At 42.2% G+C, this 19,859-nt stretch overlaps 2 protein-coding genes across 2 annotated transcripts in view; both read right to left on the bottom strand.

The window, feature by feature from the left end:
* The window catches only part of LOC109507324 (GRAM domain-containing protein 3-like), a 17,790-nt gene extending 12,515 nt beyond the window's left edge, over positions 1-5,275 (bottom strand). Inside the window, exon 1 of the mRNA XM_019856656.1 lies at positions 4,459-5,275. Within this exon, the coding sequence (XP_019712215.1) occupies positions 4,459-4,529 (71 nt within the window). The 5' untranslated portion in view covers positions 4,530-5,275. The remainder of the gene's footprint in view (positions 1-4,458) is intronic.
* Positions 5,224-19,859, bottom strand: part of LOC109507311 (receptor-type tyrosine-protein phosphatase S-like) — a 53,811-nt gene continuing 39,175 nt past the window's right edge. The window contains exons 18-32 of the mRNA XM_019856642.1: positions 19,483-19,762; positions 18,470-18,627; positions 17,246-17,358; positions 15,370-15,467; positions 13,937-14,060; positions 13,166-13,341; positions 12,509-12,628; positions 11,223-11,377; positions 10,864-11,149; positions 9,978-10,156; positions 9,363-9,489; positions 8,165-8,290; positions 6,276-6,430; positions 6,073-6,208; positions 5,224-5,373 (exon numbers count right to left, since the gene is read on the bottom strand). Of these exons, the coding sequence (XP_019712201.1) occupies positions 5,305-5,373; positions 6,073-6,208; positions 6,276-6,430; positions 8,165-8,290; positions 9,363-9,489; positions 9,978-10,156; positions 10,864-11,149; positions 11,223-11,377; positions 12,509-12,628; positions 13,166-13,341; positions 13,937-14,060; positions 15,370-15,467; positions 17,246-17,358; positions 18,470-18,627; positions 19,483-19,762 (2,302 nt within the window). The 3' untranslated portion in view covers positions 5,224-5,304. The remainder of the gene's footprint in view (positions 5,374-6,072; positions 6,209-6,275; positions 6,431-8,164; positions 8,291-9,362; positions 9,490-9,977; positions 10,157-10,863; positions 11,150-11,222; positions 11,378-12,508; positions 12,629-13,165; positions 13,342-13,936; positions 14,061-15,369; positions 15,468-17,245; positions 17,359-18,469; positions 18,628-19,482; positions 19,763-19,859) is intronic.

Raw genomic sequence — 19,859 nt, 5'->3', positions numbered from 1 at the left:
CCACACACACACCCCCACACACACACACACCCACACACACACACACACACACACACACACACACACACACACACACACAATTAAACAAAACAGCACTCCACCAAACACAACAAAATATCTAAAACCACCCCCCCAAAAAAACCCAAATCACGAAACAAACCAATAAAAGACGCTAAACACATGAGCAAATGAATAAAAAAAACCGAATTGTTCAAATGAACCACAAAAAGCTAAACACAACAGCAATAATGAAAAAAAAAGACAACAACAACAACACACCAAAAGGCTAAACACAAGAGCATATCCAAATAACACATTCACAAATAAACACGAGGACGTTTTCCGACCAGAAGTGGGAACAATGTTGTGTGGGGTCAAACTCACGACTTGATTGGACGATTGTTTTACTACATTGTAATCGTGGTCGATTTTTTTTTCCTTTGCATCAAAATTTGAACTTTTTAAATTTTATATCATTTGAACTTTCCTCTTGTAGACTGTGACGTGTGTGCATTGGAGCTCGGATATCGGAATGTTTTTATTTTCAGCCCAATGGTTTTATTGGTGGAATGTGCGTGTGTGAATGTGTTTGTGTTGCGCGTTGCGTTAAATCTTGATAATGATTCTCAGCACTTTTGGAGTCAAAGTGGAAACAGAAAAATGCGCTTGCCTTTTGCCCCTTTTCATTTTTCTTTTAAGTCATCAAAAACGTCAGTTGAGCACGTTCAAAGCTACGCGCGTTACAGACTGCTCCAAGCGTATTCTTCGTTTTCACCAAGTGAAATGTTGCCAAGATGGATTTACGTAATGTCATTGGAATTCTGTAATTGTCACCACGGTGACACAATCGCATGACAATTTTAAATACTCAGAAATCAAACCTTACCTGTTTGGTGTAAAAAAATGGAGGGGGGGGGGTTAATTTGTGAAATAACAAATGTGTTGAATGAGAACAATAGGATAAAGTATTGGACACGTACCATTAGATTTCTTGTTTTAGCAATGTGATTTAAATTCCGAGGCCTCTGGGAAGAATGGGTGATAGGAGTAGAGAAAAAAAAAATCCTCCCTCGCACTGTATTTGTTTATTTGCTGTAGTTAGCTGCCAACTTCCTGGTTTACGGAGGATATAAAAAATGATTTCGGGGGTTGGGAAATTCCATGTTGTACCATTGTCACTCAAATGGTAAACCGCCCAAGACATCCCTCTTTCTGCACCTTTAACCAGATTCTTACCTGTTGGTTTGTCTTTTCTTGTTGAATGCAGAACTCAGGTTCTGCCTTTTTTGTAGAATTTGCTTTTTTGTATTTGTGGCTGATGATTTAATGGTTTACGTGTTGTCAAAATGAATCCATTCATTTTCTTTACCTCTTTGATCAATTCGGGGAGTTTGGCTTGTCTTCTTTCACATCTCACCATGTTTTGGTGTTTTTCAGCCTGACATTATCAGGTTCACAAGTTTGAGAGCAAAAACAAAAACAAAAAGGAATAAAATTAATACATAATGATAAAACAAATCAAATAGTGACACTACAGACCTCTGACAAGCCTACACCACCCAATTCTGCGAAATTTTGCTAACCGTAACCCTCTTATTTGATCACTCGACCCACCCGCGTATTGGAAATGTTACATGACTTTGTGAAAATGTGATGTTGCCTGTGTGATGAGTTTTAAGGAAGTATGTACATTATCGGATGTGACCTTCACAATCAATAAGGAACAAAAACATTTGTATGTGGGATAGAAAAGGATAAACGGTTGAAAAATGATCATAATACTGTACAGTGATTCCCAAAGTCAAGCATGTGAGCTTCCTCTAGTGGTAGGTGAAAGAATCGCATTCCGAGTACAATTCGGTTGGATTTAACTGTTAGGGTGACTGTTGACTGAAAATGACATCACATTTGATCAGGGATGAGGTGATGACCAATCATGCCTCAGTTTACGAATGTTACTTGACCAAACTCAGAAATCCTGTGAGCCGCGATTGATAATTAACTCAGTCCTGAGCAGTTGTGATGTCATTTTCAGTCGACAGAAAGTCGCAAAATGGCCGTCCCTTAAAATGGATATAAATGGCAAATTTTGCTGCCTAACTCATGTTACAATCTTAATCAGCAAAATAAAACATGGATATCGATAGATTACAATTCAATGTGTTCTTATATTGGATCTTATTAGATTGCAGTTGTGGGTATTTTCAATTAATTAATTAAATATAAATATGATTATTATTATTGTTATTTTTTTTTTTTGCAAACCAGTATATTAAACTGCATGTATAGTGGAAAAGTACAACACAACCTTTTGTCTTAAATCAAAAGAAGCAAGGCAACATCTTTGTCTCCATCTCGTGGGCAACAATACAAATGACGACGTTCCGCAAACACAAAAAAATCCAATTCCATTGTGCTGTATATCCAATCATCTGCTTTTAATACAAAGTCAAGATATTATATCTACATCTATGCTTGGAAAGGAAAGAACAGGTACAGAAGTGAAGGAGGATGACCCTCAAACACACAATCTTATCACGACGCTTCGTGTGTGCGTGTGTGTGTGCATCCTCAACAGTCCTCTTGACACAACAATTGGTTAAAAAGCGAAGGAATTACGTATTTCCATAAATGTCACGCACTGTCAAGACTTCTAGACCTCACATCAACTTCATATCGGAATAATTTTTAAAAATGAAGGGCGAGTAAAGTGTGCAGCCGAGCCATCTGTCAAAAATACACCTGCTACCGTGTGCTTTAGCAAACTACTTCTGAACGTTTCCTCTGATGCCCCGTGACCTTGTTGCTATGATTACTCAAGATGTTGCTATGGAGGTCAAAGAGGAGATGGGAGAGGGCGGTGGGGACATCGAAAGGTCATCGCTGTAAACTTAAACTAGGACTTCCTCTAAAATACATTTCTAGCTAACAGTTGGACATCAGTGATCAGTATCAAAGAGCACCCTGCACAGAGGGCATATTTCATAATAGAGCAAATAAGTTTGAATAAAAAAAAAAAAGCATAAAACACCACCAAAAGAAAAGATAAACAAGAAATAAAAACATATTGGTTATAGTCACTAGCTAGATACATTAAATTGATCAATAAAAAGAAAGCGTAACAAAATAGATTCATAAATATCTTTAAAAAAAGAAATCACATGAAATCAACATGACACGATAAGGCTTGTTTTTGCGACATTAAGAACTACATCACATCCAATACCGCCGTGATATCTTGTGCTCGGCCGTCTTGTTGGAGCGTATGTACAAAATTGGGCTAAATCTCATTAGTTTGCTGTGCTGACAACGCTGTGCTGTAAGACACCACGCGGGATCAGATCGTCATGATTATCTGCCAAATTAAAACCGATCGCCAAGGAGAAATGTCAGTTGGTTCAGGATGTTCTGTACATGGAATTTTAATGGCTGGAGGGTCAACTCAGCGACGTGGAGAGAATTTTAGTGCAGTGGTGCATTGAGATATGGTTTTAATTTGTTCCGTGACCATGCTTGTAAATCAACACGAATATTGAAAATATTAATAAAGTACCCCCCCCCCAAAAAAAAAGAAACAAACAAAAATAAAAACGGAAACAGAGTCATGAAATGTAAAAATGATTAATTCATTGTGACTCATTTTGGTGTGTGACATGGCCACCAGGGGGCAGTATAATATCGTCATGAAGAGACATTCAGAAGACTTTCACAAGTCAGGTTTTTGGCTGAGGATAAAGAAACTGTGCTTTCAGTTTTTGTGTCTGTCTACATAATTGCAACAAAGGTGGCAAATCCAGGCCCAGAAAAAAAAAACATGCCATAGTTTGGCTTTAGCCACAAGTGCTTCTACTTAACCCACAGATAAACAAGCTCATGAGTAGAAGCACTGGTGGCTACATTTGTGTTGACATCAGTTAAAGGATTACAACACTGCTATTTGTTAGCCGGTGTATGGCTTTTGACATTGTTTTTTAGCATTAAGCTAAATTGATTTATCTAAAGTGAAGCTACTGGTTGTTTTGAAATACATGTATAATTTATGTTTACTTTAAGAGTATTTTTTTTAAGAAGTGTCCATGATCCGCCAAACTACTGGTTGTTGTGAAATGAGTTTTTGCCCGCACCCCCCCCCCCCCCCCCCCCCCCCCAAACTATCCAAATGAACACTGGTTTCTCCGAAGACTTGTCAGTCCAATCACTCGTATCTCAAGGCACCACTGTATGTCAACATTTTTTTTACCCCCCTCCTTGTTTACCATCCGGTGAGATTAAATTGCAATGTGGTGCACTTCAAGTAGGTGTGCTTGAGAGGGACTTTCATTTTCATTTTAAGAACGTGTACAATAATAGTAGTTAAAAGCATGTGAGCAAAGCAGCATGTTAAAAAAAAACACAAATCAGCATAAGGCAATGATAATGAAAAAAAAAACCCAAATACACACGCACGCACACACACACACACACACACACACACACACACACACGCACACAAAACATGAGACATAATAAGAAACGTCTTTTAAGAGCATCCCTGTCAACAAGCGCCCATTGGATCTGACAAAACGGGCCTGGCATGAAGAAGAGGAGCAGTAGGATGATGAAGGACCAATACAAGCAAAGAGCAAGCAAGCTTTGTCGAAGGCGACGGACGATGGCGGCCAGCCCGGTCCGGAATATTCTCTTGGAGTCTCTCTTGGCCTGACATCACAATTCCTGTTTGTGGGCCACTGTTGATTGGCTCGTGTTGGCACTGTGCATCGGGTATTCGGAACTTCCGCTCCGTCTCTCTAGCGGGGCGGTCGAGTCCCAAGTGAGGCAGAAGCGAACCACCTGCTTTCGTAATGATCAGTTAGACGCCTTGGAAAGAGACTCACGTACACATAGAAACGTTGACCTTTTGCACTCTTGTAACCCAGGAGTACACCAAAACCAATAGATACAAAGTTGAGGATAAAAAGCCCATGAAGGGTGCAGCAAATATCCAGGCTCTTTGTGTGTATTTCTTTTAGTACGTATACATCGAGAGAATCATAAATTCCTGTTCTTGTATTTCACTGGTATTGGAGATAGCTGACCACGACACATATGTATTATTATACGTCCTTCACACTTGGAACACTGAGGTAAGTATATGGATTACACATGGAGAGTCCAGCGCAGCTCTTTAGCGGAAAGAGCGTGGCTGTAGTTAGACACAGATTTGTTGAAGGGTTTGTTTTTTTCCATCTTTTTTTTGTTCTTGTCCTTGTTAGTGTAGATCTTTCCTCTTTGTCTTTTGCTCCTTCTTTGCCGTCGTGTCGTCGATTATGTTGCATAGTGGTCGAAGCTACCCAAATACTCCAGAGCGGCCTGGTAGCAGAACTGGTACTCATCCTGCATGAGACAAGACAATCATTTTGAATGATAAAATTAAAATTGTTGTTATTTTTTAAGTTTGGTGAGATAAGTCACGACATGAGCACACAGAGAAATAAAAACTGTCATCTTAGATAATGGTATTGGCGCCGCCGATACTGTGGGACAGGACTCATACTCGGTACTTGGTGCTCTGATACCAACACACCGATACATATATTTTTTTCAGGTTTACAAATTTGGAAATACATAAAATGTACTTGGATTTGTGTAAAATTAACCTGCTTTATTCCCATTCACACACTAGCAAAGTCAAAAATGGTCAGATGGAATAACATTGCAATCATGCTAACTACTCAATTTTCCATTTGCCTTTTTGCATATGAACAACCACAAAGCATAATTTTCCGCCACAACTCGGTCAGAAAAAAATGTACAAATGGAGTTTTAGTGAACGGCAAAAATAAAGTCATTGGCATCACTGTTCCAATACTTCTGGATGCAACTGTCGCAAGACAAGAAATATCAAACTTTATCCCATCATGTTTGGGAATAGGGGTTCGTATGGGGGGGATTTGCTGCGGATGTCTGCCTCAGGGCCCCTTCACCCTCACTGTGATTAAGGACCAGCTTGCTTCATTCAAAAGAAAAAAAACAAACCCACGTACTGTCCACACGAAATTGTGAATGCTGCTCTGAGAAAACACGTCAATGTACCTCAGTCTGCACCATGGCTGGTCTCTGTGTCCGCAGCATTTTGACAGTCTGGAAAATGTCCACTGCCCCTTCGTAGCGCATCCTCTCCAGCACGATGCTCAGAGTGATGAAGACCCCCGTGCGACCCACGCCAGCACTGCAGCCAAAATAGTTTAACCGGATTCCCAACGTCTGAAGGAGGGCGGTCGTGCGCGACATCTTACCTGCAATGAACACTGATCGGTCCATCCTGGCCAAATTGCTCCTTCGTTTTGTGCACTTGGCCAATGAAATCGATGAAGCCTTCACCGGATTTGGGCACACCTTGCTCGGGCCAGTCAGTGAACTGGAACTGACGGACTGTTCGCGATTGGCCGTCCTGAGGGTGAGAATTTGATAGCACGACTCACAGAATTTACATTTCAACCTACAACTTAATTTAAACCATACAAATGTACAAGCGGCTGTTTCGGTCCGCGTTAGCTAGATGCACGGCAAATGATGGTTTAATCCTACCCACTCAAACCCATTTGAGCTCTCTTCTCCTCACCGTCAGCCAAGGTCGTGCGCATTCAAAATGAGCAGTGGAAGACGGCAAACTGCGATGTATGTGCAGCGTCGAAGATAAAGATATTAAGTTGGCAGGACTCAAATTGTTTTTGAGCGGTGAAACAGATGCTAGCGTTGATGATAAATGTGGGCGAATCCACCTGTCGAATATAATAAAATGATGTAGTTGTATAAATAATCACCTCTGCCTGGGAAGCCTCCGTGCTGTTTTCCATGCGCAATCAAAGAAGGTTCATTTGAGGCCATTTATTATGACTGAATCTGTTGTAGGTTATTATATGATAAAAAAAAACATACATATTAGTTTAAAGTGATACTGTTGGGCAATATTTGAATTAGCATATTCCTATTTGATAATTTTGCCTGTTTAAGATTCATGCATTATTTAAGAAGTTACTCCCCAGTTACTCAGTACTTGAGTATTTTGAGCCCCATTTAATTTAACTCTTACTGAAGTAAATATTTGGTGGACTACTTGAGTACCGTATTTTCCACACTATAAGGCGCACCAGAAAGCATTCCATTTTCTCAAAAGCCGACAATGAGGCTTATAATCTGATGCGCCTTATATATGGATCAATACTTTGATTTCTTGAACGTATTATTTTAAATGTGCTGTAAAGTGCTTAGTTAAAGCTGCAGCGGTTGTGAAAGCTCGATATTAATAAAGCTGTCTTGTATTGTATTCTCTTTAGCGTAGCTCCATCTAGTGGATGCACAACGCAACCGCAGCCACTATTGTGGCTTCTATTCTATGTGCCTTATAATGCGGTGCATGTATGAAAACAGTGACAAAATAGGCCAGTCATTGAAGGTGCGCCTATAAGTGCCTTATAGTACGGGAAATATGGTCATATTTTTGTCCACACACCTCACTTCTTGCCTTGGCTGGATAATTGTTGAGAAACACTGTGCATGACTAATTTATGAGGGCACAGCATCTATTTGAGGAAACACAGCGTTACTGCATGTCACGAGTATTAAAAAAATGGAATTCTAGTTACACTGACTGGCCCGCGAGACACTGGCCGGCCATTTCCTTTTTTTTGGCTTGGAATGATTACAGTTATCTGACCCTGGATCAGCGGCTGCGGTGAACTTCCCACCGAAACGTCTGCGGTTGTCAGGCACTCTGGAGGCAATAACATCTTTTCTCCTCCGGTCAGCCTTTCTGACTCCCCTTTAATGGAGATCAATACAGCATCTGTCCATGTGGCGTCTGGGCAGGGCAGGCTTTGCTGGAGTTATCTATGACTGGCACTTGGACACGCGCGTGGACGTGCAGTCACAAGCGCGGATGAGCTGTCGGCTATTTATCCGACGGTGCGGCTGAACGAACAATCTCAGGTGGCTTGCCGTCATCCGCCCGCTCACATACAAATGAGGTAACGCGGCTTTGCGGGTCGATAGGACAATCGCTTTGGGCCGCCGACGCCGTACAGCGTTGATAGATTGGGGAACACGGAAGCAATAGTCGAGGTGGTGTTAATGCTGCTGTTTGAAGATGCGGAGGTGAATTGAAACACGCGAAACATAAACTCACCCTGGCATCTGTTACTTTGAATTCCCGCAGGATGTACTGGGGCATGTTGTACTCGGCCATGGGGTCCACCACAAAGTACTGGTACCTGGCGGAGCGTTCAGCCGGCCAGTACTGGTGACACTTCTCCTGAGACAAGACACACACACAAAGGTTGGATGTTATTCGTGGGTTTTGTAGGACACGGTTATAATCTATTTGGATTATTTTTTTTGAAATGATAGTTTTTAATTTTGTAATGGGTTTCAGTATTAGTTTTAGTTTTTTTAAGTGTCTGGAGTATTTCTTGAGTGCAAAAAATAAAAATAAAAAAAATGAAAAAAAGGTCACCAAGTATCATGTAATGAAGGAAATTAAATTACAATCCTCTAAGGATTGTTGTTTGTTCTTCCTTACGAACGGACATAGAGCAATACTGGAATAAATACATCACACAAAAAAAAAAAAACACACCAAAAGCTCAAGTATGATATAATTGACAAAGATGAAAAAAAAAGGACATTATCGCTTTAAGTATACACTGTAGTTAGTTTTATAAAAGCAAGTGAAGAGTGTCGATGACGTCACTGCCAAATTTGAACAATTAAAAGAATTGGCATGAATATACAAGGAGCCTTCAAAATTGTAAAAAATCAAACCGTTCAATGAAAGAAAAGTGCTTGCATCCATAAATAGTACATTTAAAAAAAATGCTCTAGTGTGCAGGATAAAGATCTTCATTGCGGTTGTCGTTTGCAATCGTGTAGAACTGCACTTAATCCTCATTTGAATGTCGCTCAACACTATTGTTGTTGTGACCCTATGGCTTATCCCGTCAGGTGTCACCAACAGTGAGTCACTGGCATGATTTGTTTGGCGTCGTTTTAACAGCGAAAGCCCATTTCTCGCTCGGAGTACAACAATAACCGGATTGTACAATAACAGCTCTTTGAAAGAGTCAATCAAAAGAATAAATGCGCGGTCATCGTGTTTTTAGAGGTAGAATTGCTGACAGAGCTTTTGTAGTGGATCCCATTAGATTGCGCAGGTGTAGCTAATGTATGCTAAACTAATGAGCTCCCATTAGTACCTGAATATTTTTGCGCTTGGATCCTGGAAACCTTACCTCACTGAGCCAGTCTGAATTGGGGTGTGGGTGGGGGGGGGAGGGGGGGACTAGAGCCTGAACCAAGCCACTGGATTTAGTTGTCTGCATCCTTACCCGGCCCATCTCCCTCAGTTTCGTGAGCATGACCACAATAGTTGAGTTGTGCTCCCACAGCATCCTCCAAAAGTCTTCTGTGGTCTCTGCCAGTGGACCCTGGGTGGCGATGTAGCCTTTCTGCTGCCTGCATGCACACAACATTGCAACATTTACCCCAGTAAACAAGTAGTCCAGAACCTTCCCTAAAATGAGACCAACGAGAATACAAACATCGGGTACAACATCAGGTAGTGATCTCCTACACGCTTTACAAAAGCTGATTATTATTATATTTTTGTTGGTCTTTTTGTTCCTGATTAGATTCTGCAGGTGTACCTAATATTATGGCCAGTGAGTGTCCATACTATGCGGTACTTTTTCGAGCGCAACTTTTCTTTTCTCAAGAAGTGGAACAGTCAAAGCGTGTGTCTCCAAGCAGTCTGGATGCCTGAATCATTTTTCAGCCTCCGTCTTTTGACGCGGACAGTGCCGTGCAGCGGTAACGGTAAGGCTGACGTGATGTGACAGGCGCAAGCACTGTGGTGAAAACCTTTCCAATCCATTCACTCGTCAAGCGATCGGCGGAGGACAAGAGGCCAAGTTGTATTAATGTTTCCCCTCATGTAAACATACCTGTAACCGTCAATGTAGCTGGCGTTTATGTAGTCAGATCCCTCCAGGCCTCTGATTGGCTGGAGACACACACGGGTGGTCTCGTAGGGCATGATGTTGACGAGCCGATTCTTGAACTTGTTGCAGGGGAGGTTGGCTGTGACAAAGCGGGACGTGTGGGCTTTGGTGTTGGCCAGTCGCTGCGCAGAGAAGACAAATATGAGTTTAAAAAGTGCGATGGAGCTAAATGCAGACGTAGGTAAACACGAGGTACACTTACTCTGTTCATTTTATTTAAAATTTTGGGATAAATTGTACTCGTCAGAAACAATTGCACACCTACATGGCTTAATTCTCTATGATGTTATATATTCTACACCAGGGGTGTCAAACTCATTTTTGTCACGGGCCACATTGTATGACTGAAACTACATAAAGAAGTCAGGAAGAATGGTTTATTCGACTATTGTATAAGTTACGTATTGAGTGGTTTGGTGACAAGAAATGTTTACAATATCTCTTAATTGATTACAAATGAGAAGTTGAAATTTTAGTCCAGATTTGAGCAAGAATCACGAAAGTTGACATGTTTGATTTGCTTTCACGGGCCGCATAAAATGATGTGGTGGGCTAAATCTGGCCCCCGGGCCTTGAGTTTGACATCGGTGTTCTACAAAGTACAATTAAATCACAAGAAGAAATTATTTTATTATTAAGATATGTAATTCCACATGGAAATGTTACTTTTTTTCTCATTTTTTTTCAACTCATTTACAAATTGGTCCAAGAAAAGGTTCAAACGGTGACCTCGGAGTTCAATAACGAAGCTGATGGAAGACATTCGTGTGATGTTGGACATTGTACCAAAAGCAAGAATCATATTGTGCATCTGTTTCTGGGAGCGTACTTTAAACTCCAGCTCCATGCCAGTGACATGCTCGCCGCTCTCCACCTTCGCCAGCTTCTGCATGTACGAGTAGAGACTCCTGGCGGCCACCTCGGTGTTCCCGCAGGCCACGGCCTCCAGCAGCGCCTCATGGATGAAGCTGTACTGGTCCTCGGTTTGTACCATGTAGTTCCTCTGGGAACGCATCAGTGTGACGTGACCGTAGATGTCGGTGGTACGCTCGTGTCGGATGCGCTCCAGCATGGCGTCGATGACGATGAAGCAGCCGGTGCGGCCGACGCCGGCGCTGAAAGGGAAGACGAAGGTCAGGACGCATCAGGGTGGACAACGGCACCTTTCTGTTGGGTTTGCGGCACTACCTGCAGTGCGCGATAATGGGCCCGGCATCCGGAGGGTTGCAGGCCTTGACCCGTCGCAGGAAGTTGAGGAATGGGGTCGGGTACTCCGGAACGCCGTGATCTGGCCAGGCGGTAAACTGGAACTGACGGACCTCTCGTCGTTCACTGCTGCCACTCTGATGGGAGACGGTGAGAGAAATAATCTTTTGCTTAAAATATCTCTGTGCACTAAAGATTATTGAGCTTTGGGGTGCAAGTGAAAAACACATGTCACAACTAGATATGAACGAGTAAACGCATTTCACCCTTTCAGGGAAAGTGGTTACTGCAGTGGACAGCTTATCATGTGATCAGGTTACAATGTGCATGAAAGGGTTAATGCCAAGGATGTTTTATTTTTCATGATTTTGAAGAATCCAGGGATTCAACACCAAGGTACAACTTTATGTATTTTTTTAAATTTCTTCAAGTGGTAGAGTAAAAAAAAAAGGGTGTGAAAATGGCATGCACTGAATAAGTTGATTTATACGTTTTATAGTGAATAGCAAACAAATGATGGGCGCTTCCAGGACTCAAATTGCAAACTCAAGAAGCTCCAAGAGCCTCTCCTCGAAAAAAAAAAAAAAAATCATAACAAGCCTCTATAATAAAGACTTGGTCATCTTAATAAAAAGAAAGATCCATTTTGACATACAATCTATAAAAGATTGCTAATGACTGTGTTTAGCTGGCACACTGGAGTTCTACGACATAGATATTTTTTTTTACCCATTTTCAAAGAATTCTCAGTTTGACGCTACAAATGTCGAAATAGAATATATACTTCACTTAAAATCCACAGTTGGCCTAGTTTCTGTGTTTGCAAGTAGGCCACAGTTACACAGGCTCGTTTGACGTGCCGAGATGCGCTCTTCTTCCAACAGTGGTCAAATCTCATCACCCCAGAGAGGGATGCAGCCCTGCTTTGACTCACCATGAAGGCCAGGCTAATGGCCTCTTTTTTTTTTTTCTTTTTTTTTTTTTTTTTAGCTCAAAGACACACCCAGAAAATAGTTGCAAAACAGCTCATATCCTGGGGGTGGATTTGCATTATTTTCATATGTGCAAAACATGCCCAGCCTTAACATTCTTGATAACATCAGTAACCGACAGCATTTTATCGCAGCAAAATATCACATGTTTAAGTCCAGCATCTGCTACAAATTTGTCATGTTTGTTGAGTGCTTTGCAGTGGAGAGCTTCCATTTCCTTTGTTTTGCATGGTTATGACTGCCTGTTTAAAGAAAGGGGAAAAAGCTCATTCTCACCTTATGGAGGGAGAAGGTGCGGACGCAGAATGTTGCCAGTTCCATGGTGTCCAGCAGGGTTACCTGGATTGTCCCATATGTGTCTGTGCCCCGACTAGGCCAGTACTGGTCACACTTTATCTAAACACAAAAAAAAAAAAAAAGGTGCATGACTTGAATTCGCAAAATCATTAAATTCCCATTCAACAATGGTACATGTATCCTCCTCATATTCACCTTTTCACATTCATTTTGTGTGTGTGTGGGGGGGGGGTATGCCCATGTATTTTATTTTATTTTTGAAATGCCATATGATGCCACAGGAAATTGCCATAATCTCTCTAAAAGGGAAAGTACACCACCTTGGTGTTAAGGAAGTACAGCGGTGCCTCGAGATCCGAGCGAGCCGACTTGCAGGTTTTTCCAGATAAATGCTGTCATTCGGCCAATTTTTTTTCAAGGAAGTTACCTCGATTCCGAGCCCGCATCTCTATGTGTCTTTGCGGATTTTTTTTTTTTTTCTTCATATCAACTCACCTGTAAGCTACTTCCTTTTCAACGGGAGTATAAGAAAATAGATTAAACTGTTTTCTGCATCAATGACTTGCATTTTTTTTTTTTGTAAGCGGGGATTAGTGCACCGCATATAAAATGCTATGTTGCGCGTAGCAAAAGTACCCGCGATTTCTCCTCCAAGCGTGTCATCATGACAACAGAGGCCGCCCGCTGCTCCCACACCATTCTCCAGAAGTCACCAAATGTCTCAGCCAGTGGCCCCTGGGTGGCGATGTAGGCATTCTGCTTTCTGTAGCCGTCAATGTAATTGGCGTTGATGTAGTCGCTTCCCAGGACGCCTGCAAACAAGACACATTTGGGGGAGCGTTGGCGTCTGACAGTGCAGCGTCTGATGGGGCGTACTGTATGACAAACTTGAAAAATACGGACCTCTCTACTGCGAGGCGCATGCGCTAACCTCATACAAATACACCATTAAATCAAATATAATGAGCACTTTTTTTTTAATGTACAATAGTACAGCAGTAATAATGGTTTGTTATGATATTGTCCGTGTCATTTCAAAAGAATTAGTGGGAGGAATGAACAATAATCAAATCCAGAGAAAACTCTGATCATTTCAAGAGGAGAAAAGGAATTTGTTGTTTTCGGTTTCATTCGGTCCTCTGAGGGCAGCCATGACGGAAACGAATTTGACATTTCTGTTGTAAGGGATTGGTGGATGAGAATCAAACAAAAAACTGTACGCTCATGAATTTTCACATCAAATCTCTCCTGTGGTGGCTGTATTTGAACACGTTTGCGTTGTTTGTTTGTTTGGCTCCGGAGCCATGTCTGCAATTTCACGTTTCATCCATCAGCCTGTCTCTTCCTCTTCCCCAATCTCTTTAACATCCTCCGCGTGGCCCCTCCTTTGCCAGCTCGTGCGCTTACCTTCTATGGGTGCCAGGATGACTCTGGTGTGGTCGTACGCTATCACATTAGCATAGCGGTTTTTGGGCTTGTTGACCTCCAAGTTGGAATGCTCCCAAGTGAATTGCTGCCCGGGGTCAATGGACTGGAGAAAAGGAAGCAAATTGGATAAAAGAGCGCTCGTAGACGTAATCTAACGGTGGATTTGTTGATGTGGAATGATAGTGAGCTTCATAAAGCAGACATGTTTTGAAACGCACCTCTGAATAAATCATAAGTTTGTCTGGACATAGTGATGATACACATATTAAATAGCTTTTGCTTTATGAAGAGATGGCTTAAAAGGCTTAACACCTATGGCCCGGAACACTTAGAGAGCACATTTTACCAAGAGCAATAACTTGTCTACTTTTATACTATCTATTTGTGTTTTGCTATTAGAATCGTGGGTGGCGGCGTTTTCTTTTAGATGGCGTCCTATTGTCTGTGGTAGCAACTTAAAATAAACACTACAGTGAACCCCGCCTTTTTTTTTTCTGGGGGACCTCGCCTCAGGTAAAATACACGGTTCACCTCAACATTTTATTTTACAGGAAGTCAAGCAAAGCAAATTAACCTGCACTCGAACCATGATGTAATAGAACTCAGCGCCAGAGGTGAAAGCAAAGTCGCCGAAGAAAGTAGTCTTAACCTTCAATTTTTCAAAAAGCCTCAAATTATTGTGGCAAAATTCAAGCATGTCCAGTCATGCCATTTCGTTAAGCAAGTCAAAAGTCAACTCAAACACTCTTTGCACGCTAGCCGCTTTGCACTCAGTGTCAGTGCGATCAGATGAACAATCATCTCGTTTTTTTCACTACTCCCAAACTAATCTTCCTGATGCCGATGGCTTTGTTGTCCTCTCAACCAAACACACAACTGTCATGAAGCTTGCTATGTTTTGACCGGCTCTTGTTTAGCTAAACTGTGACATTAACTTTACCTGTCTTTGAGGGTTTTGTTTTAACGTCGTAGTTGTTGTGTCTCCTCTGTTTGAGTTGCTAACGTTGCACTTTGCTGTTCACTATTCTGAGATTTTACCAAAAATAAATTTGTCCAAATGTAATCCTTGACTGCACAGGTCAAAGTCTCCCTCCATAATTACTCCATTAGCAAACAGGTGAGCTAGCTACTAGGTTTGCACAGACCAAACCAAAAAAAAAAATTTTCTTTCAAAAACAAAACAAATGGCACACCAACTTCAAAATGCAGATTGTCCAATGTAAACTTGTCAAATTATGCAGTTCAAGTCAAAGTCAAGTCACGTCTTTCACATGTTTTAGCTAAACGAGTCACGGGCCCAATCGTAGGCCCTTTAAATCGTCATCGCTTATCCACCCCTTGAGGAGCCTCTGGGTTGCGCTAACAACAACGACGCACCCATTAATCCCCATAAAACAAAATCGGCGTCTCACCTCGTATTCCTGGGAAAGTCGGAGATTGTCGTTGGCTTTCATCAGCTCGATATGCTCAGCCAGCTCGCTGATGGGAATGGGAGGATGGCTCATCATCCCTGCGTGACAACAAGCGCGCGACGGAGCGAACGGGTCAGAGGTCGCCTTGGCTTTGTCCGAATAGCCCAAATTACCGCGGGTCACCATCACTCATACGAAGATGTGAGGATAATTGCACAGGCATGGAACATCACATATCATTAAGGAAGACGGCGAGGCAGAAAATCAATGTTGAGCCGTGCGCGTGGACATGGTGAGCTGTGTTTGTTTTGAGATGGTTTTACTTTGATAAATTGCTTCATGTGCCATCAGAGAAGCAGCCGAGCCGACAAAACAAACACAGACGCAACGCTAATTAGGAGAGTTTGAACACGCGCACACAAAAGGAAGCAACGTCCCTGAGTCCGGTCCCTCCGCAACTGGCAAACGCACAGCGCCAACATCAAATTCCAGGTCTTCGATTCAGTTGCATTCTCATCATTGGGCTCTTACTGCCAAATGCAGCCAGATGCGTATTTTGCACGTCACGTAAAGAAACGCCAATTCCAGCAGTCATCGGCTTCTGCGGCACCCACAAGTAATCACAACACGATGTGCCTCTCATGCCTTAAATGACCTCAGACATCATCGGTGGGAAACAAATTTTCATCTATCCGGGGCATCTCCGAGGCACAAATCTCAAGGGATGAAAGGAGGGCACTTCAAGGCTGCTGTCAAACGAGAGCAGCAAAAAAAAAAAAAAAAAAAATTCTCATGATGGAAGAGAGCAGCTGAGGTGCTTTATTTTATCGTCGTCACTTTGCATAGAAAAAAGCTTAAAACCTTCATCTTCAGATCTTCGCCATGGAAACGCAGCGCATTTCCAACAAGGTCATCGTGCGCATCACTGGTTCGTGAAAGGCTTATGCTTATTTGGGATGTCGCATGGAGGAAGCGACAGGGCTGGTGGTGCCATACGGCACGTCACCGGCAGTGCTGTTGGATCGCACAGCGAGAAAGGAGGAAGCGATGTACTTACTCCACAGCAGGGTCTCGTTTGGCGAGATGAATTGGTCGGATGAGTCAACGTTCACTTGTACCACTTCATATTTGAAGTGACATCAAAAGTTAGTGGTCAAAGACTGACAGGGTGCAATCCTTTAATTTCCGACTGTTCGGGGAAGCTGCGGCTTGCGACGCCAGTGGCTGGACATGCTTCTGTTTTTTTTTTTTTTTTTTTTTTGCCCACACTGTGCTGACTCAGTCCCGACGTTCGTGGCCAAGCTGACCTCAAGGCGACAGGCTGATTTGCTCGCTTATCAAGGGCGGCTCGTACTGTTGTCCCACAGCAAGAAGGTTCTGTGTTTGAAATACAGGCATGGATTGCGCCTGTGCTTGTGTGAGTATTCTACAGTTTAAAAAATATGTCCAGTATGTTCATTGGCAGGTTTGTACAATGGGGCACCAAGTAAGTTGGCCAGTTGAGGTCCTTCCAAAATTAATGAAAAAAACAAGAAGGAAAACTGGGTAGGGAGGCTGCCTAGAGGCCGACATTGAAGGACTCGGAATAGGGAATTATCAACCGTTCCATCGAACGACTGTGGGATGCTCTGAAGAGGGTCGTCCACAGGAGATGGCGTCACAAACTGACGGACTGGGAGTAGTCATGCCCCCAAAAGCGTGAGCGTAATTATGCAACCTGGTCATTTTTCATTTCTCCCCCCTCCCCCCCCTTTTTTTTTTCTTAAATGAATATGAATACATGCACTGTATGTTACGGCCACTGAAGACTGAATTGGTGGTGATGTGGGTGTGACTTGCCGGAAAGAAAATATATGTTTGGGTCCGTGTTCCATACCTGGAGTCTGGAAGTTAATTCGTCTCATCTCCACGGGGTCTGTTGGGTGATGGGCCATCATCTCGGCATTACTCAGAAGACTTTTGGTTCCTGGCTCAGACTCCTTGCGCTTGCTGCATTTATGAAGGGAGCATTTAGCACACGCAAAAAAAAAAAAAAAAAAAAAAAATCCAGCCAGGGAAAATTAGATTCAGCACTGACACCCCATTAGCATTAGCAACGGTGACTTAATGCACATACATGAGCAAATGTGACATTTTATGTGCAAGTACAATAGCGTGGTGTTATGTTCTGTAATTGCTTCAGGAACAAGGGTAAAAATAAGAGCTTGACATTGGTGTAATCGTACCTGTCAGGTTTGCTGTTTCCAGTAAAACAAGAGCCAGGGAAGGAATAATTAAGGAAAAGAAAAGGAAGGAAACAGACAGAAGAAAATCAATATGCTGCATTAGTATTCAAAAGCTGGACGGCATGCAGCAGAATGAAGGCTGAGCGCACTTCAAACTGGAACACGTTTCCCGAGCAACCAAAAAGTATGTGTTTGTGCTTTAAGCAATGATTCGGCAAAAATTACAAATTGAAGCTAGCTACAAAATGTTTGTTATGTAAGACGCACTAAACTTAGTGGAAGAATTAAATACATTTTGGTGCAAATGAAGTTCCAAGCTGTAGATCCAGAATCTATTTGTATTTAACATAGCTGTTTATTCAGCATTCAAATAGATTCATTGTGCAAAATTAAATAAAAACAATTGTTTTTGAAAATAAAATTATCCCGACATAGTAAAAAAATTGCATGTTGTGAGCAGGTTACTGTTGCGTTTCATAAAATGTATTCTGCATCTACTATCTGACTTTGTGTCTCATTTCAAATTTTCATTTTCTTTTCTGTCCTGGGAGTCAGGTTTTATTTTTTCATCATGCTTCGCCCGTTTCTGTAGCCTGTTATTAGTTTCTGTTATCAGGAATTACTTAAATATCTGGAAAACCCGGATAAACTGAAGTATAATTCAATATTCCTGCAAGAAGAAACTACAACCACAGGGCAAAAGCAGTCCCAGAGGGACACACTGGCTGGTTCCAGAATACTTCTCAGAGCTCCTTTTTTTTTAAATACACGTCACACATCGCAGATTGTCAAAGGGTAGTACGAGTATGGCGAGTAACTTTAACAATATCATTCATGGCTACAATATTTTCACGGTGCTTTTCTATTCCACTCACTTCTTGTAGAGTAAAATAGCGATGACGATGCAGATGATGAAAACCACTGCGAGTACCGGTCCCACCACCCAGATGAGACCGTCACCCGCATCCAGAGGTTGGGGGTCTGAATCCGGGGCGATCACCGGATCCGTGTAAGGACTGGCTACGTACATCTTCTGTTGATAGGCAAACAAGTGCAATATGTAAAAAAATAGCCATTCGATAAATATTCTTATGCATCTTGTTGCTGTCTTTGACGATGCAATGTCAATGAAAAAACTAATTCTGGATTTTTTTTTGCATATTAACAAAGTACGAAGAGTGCACTACTCTGTTTTTAAATCCATATTTATAAAGTACCTTCCAGTACCCTTTGTTCAAGTACAAAAGCAGGATGTCAGTACAGTATGACAAACTAATATCTGTCACAAGAAGAACCAATGATTGATCTATCTACCAATTAAGCTCCACCTACCTACCTACCTAACAAGTTCAAAAGTTACACGATTGCGTTTGAAAGCAAATTTTAGTAGCTTAACGGAGGACATGGTAGGTGTGTTAATATAACAAAGTCATAAAAAAAACAAAATGCAGCCATTTTGGACAATGTATAAGTTGTTTCATTAAAAATGCGTATAAGTTTACAGTGCTAGAACACCATCAAGTATTTTTTTTTTTTGTAGCTCAGATGGCCTTTCAGAGAGCAGCCCGAGGCTGAAATCCACCCTACAAAATACACAAGTCAGAATATTTATGTCTTTTCCAATTCCATTGCTCACATCGAGTAGTGGCGCACAAAGAGGCAACATCTCTCCCGCCGCCACTCAATCTGTATTAGTGCTGTTGATGGTAATAGATGAAGGTTATTGCTTTTACCGGCTACACCTTGACTGACGCAAATGTTATCGTCGCAGCTGTGAGGCCATATTGGTCTCGATGCATCGTGACAACCCGCTGGATGGTGGTGGGAAGGGGAGGGCGGGGTCACAAGGAAAGTGAGAAAAAGTGATGTGACATGTCAGCTTTCATACCCCGGTTGTAGAGTTGAGTTCAGCCAGGATGAAGAAGACGTATTCCTGCCCGGGCTCTAATGCGCGGTTCTCGAAGCCTCCGTAGTCCAGCTGGTCCCCCAGGGTAAAGAAGGCTGGTAGGGTGGCAGGTGTGAAGCGGGCTGTGATGTAAGCGCGGCGCAGGTCCACCTGCTTCTGCTGACGAGAGTCCCTCTGTTTTTGACTGATGTCTTTTAACAGCTGAGACATGGGGCGGCAAAGAGGAGGAGAGAAATGATGCATCCCAACATGACTAACAATTTATTTATGTAAATTCAGATTCAATTCAAAGTGGGTTCATTTTTGGCGTGTGGGTGTGGAGAGATGCTTCCTGCCTTCCTAAGATGAATGGACATTTT

This window comes from Hippocampus comes, unplaced genomic scaffold (assembly GCF_001891065.2).
Source record: "Hippocampus comes isolate QL1 unplaced genomic scaffold, H_comes_QL1_v1.1 scaffold105, whole genome shotgun sequence".
NCBI lineage: Eukaryota > Metazoa > Chordata > Actinopteri > Syngnathiformes > Syngnathidae > Hippocampus > Hippocampus comes.
Note: the sequence above shows the minus strand (reverse complement) of the source record. Positions and strands in the feature narration are given on the sequence as shown.